Source organism: Pelophylax lessonae, assembly GCF_965119305.1.
Source record: "Pelophylax lessonae genome assembly, contig: HAP1_SCAFFOLD_1283, whole genome shotgun sequence".
In the NCBI taxonomy this organism is placed as follows: domain Eukaryota; kingdom Metazoa; phylum Chordata; class Amphibia; order Anura; family Ranidae; genus Pelophylax; species Pelophylax lessonae.
The window spans coordinates 17,350-19,477 of NW_028119106.1; the positions used below are offsets into that span (position 1 = coordinate 17,350).

The following is a 2,128-nucleotide window of genomic DNA, read 5'->3' on the forward strand; positions in this document are numbered from 1 at the left end:
TTATTTTAAAAAGGTTTACTTTTACATACATTGTTTTACACTGTGACAGATATCCTGCTATCTTCAGTTGTCCCAATGCTTTTCTCTTTGGGTCTCTGAGACACAGTGATAGTTGAAGTAATGGAGGTTGTATGTAAATAAACCTCATGAGATAGATAGATAGATAGATAGATAGATAGATAGATAGATAGATAGATAGATAGATAGATAGATAGATAGATAGATAGATAGATAGATAGATAGATAGATAGATAGATAGATAGATAGATAGATAGATAGATAGATAGATAGATAGATAGATAGATAGATAGATAGATAGATAGATAGATAGATAGATAGATAGATAGATAGATAGATAGATAGATAGATAGATAGATAGATAGATAGATAGATAGATAGATAGATAGATAGATAGATAGATAGATAGATAGATAGATAGATAGATAGATAGATAGATAGATAGATAGATAGATAGATAGATAGATAGATAGATCATCTTGGCTTGAGATAGTTCTTGTTTTTTCGTCTTATGAATGAACAGCTGTCAAATGGTTTATCCAGTTCATTTTGTCACCTTAGCACAATTGTACACTTTCCCAACTGTCCAAGAGACCTTTGAACATCTTTATTTCTTAGGCTGTAGATGAAAGGGTTTAACATTGGCGTAACAATTGTATAGAACACTGACACTATCTTGTCTGTCACTCCGGTATCTGAATTTCTTTGTCTCATGTACATGAATATGGATGTGCCATAGAAGATGGTCACCACAATAACATGGGATATGCATGTAGAGAAGGCTTTGCATCGCCCAGAAGGGAGTTTCACAATGATTAAAAAAATGTTTATGTATGAAAAGAGGATGAGGCACAAGGGAATTAGAAGCAACATGAACCCACCAACCAAAGTTATGATGTTGTCCACTGAGATATCCCCACAAGATAGTTGAAGTAAAGATGGAGCTTCACAAAAGAAGTGATTGATGGTGACATTCCCGCAGAACTTTAAATGGCATACAAAATATGTATCAAAGCAGGCTATGCTACCAGCAGCCATCCAAGACAAGCCAATCATCCTGGTACAGAAAACGGTGTTCATAATAACATTGTAACGTAAGGGATTACAGATAGCCACATATCGGTCATAGGCCATTAAAGCCAATAGTATGCACTCTGTCTCGCCTACAAAAAGATAGAAGTAAACTTGAAGAACACAACCAGTATATGAAATAGTTTTTGCTGACAAAACAATATTTAGTAGCATCCTGGGCACAACGATTGTTGTATAGCAGATGTCCAAAATAGACAGATTAATAAGAAATAAATACATAGGGTTGTGTAAATGGTAGTCTGTTTTGACGGCCACTATAAGGAGAATGTTCCCGGTCAGTGTGGTCATGTAGACAAGTGAGAATAACTGGAACAGCCAAAGTTGTATGTTGGGATTGTCTGAAAATCCAAGTAGAATGAATTCTATTTCTGTACTTTGGTTCTCAGCTGCCATGGTCACACTCTTCTAATAATAGTTGATTCACCTACAGCTGACCATTTTGCGGAATTAGGGACAACATAAGAAAGATCTAAATGAGGGAAAACCTCATTCTGAAAATAAATCACCAGTAAACCTACAGACTATCAGGTTATGTCCATTTTGTGGACACAAAACACAAACATGTAAGCAGTTATTCTTATGACAAAGTTACCATGAATAAAAAAATGAGACTTTATGCATAACCCCCAGTAGACCAAATATTACATAGAACTCACACAAGTAAATATAACAATAAATGCATAAATGTATTGTTACAGACTTTAAAAAAAAAGGGAAAAAAACCTCAAACATATCATAAAAGAATGCATATAGAAGAAGATTGTAAATAAGACTCCTTAAAAGATTTTGTTAACATGTTTCGCGGTAATGGCTTCATCAAGACATAGAAGCTAATCTGAACAGGATTGGACTATACGTAATACTGAAATGTTTTATTACTACAGCATCTAGAAAAAAACTGCAAGGTAAGTAATACCATGTAAAATATAAAATTATATTTGTAGACAATAACTCCAAATTTGTAGAAGATAACACAATCTCTGATTAAAATTTGCATATAAAATCTATTAAAATAAAG

General features: G+C 33.5%; 1 protein-coding gene across 1 annotated transcript; it reads right to left on the reverse strand.

The window, feature by feature from the left end:
- Window positions 1-570: 570 nt before the first annotated feature.
- LOC309544151 (olfactory receptor 5V1-like) lies at window positions 571-1,503 on the reverse strand (the record flags this gene model as incomplete). The annotated part of the gene is made up of 1 exon (XM_082276522.1): window positions 571-1,503. The coding sequence occupies one exon, from the start codon at window positions 1,501-1,503 to the stop codon at window positions 571-573; it is 933 nt and encodes a 310-aa protein (XP_082132648.1).
- Window positions 1,504-2,128: the final 625 nt, after the last annotated feature.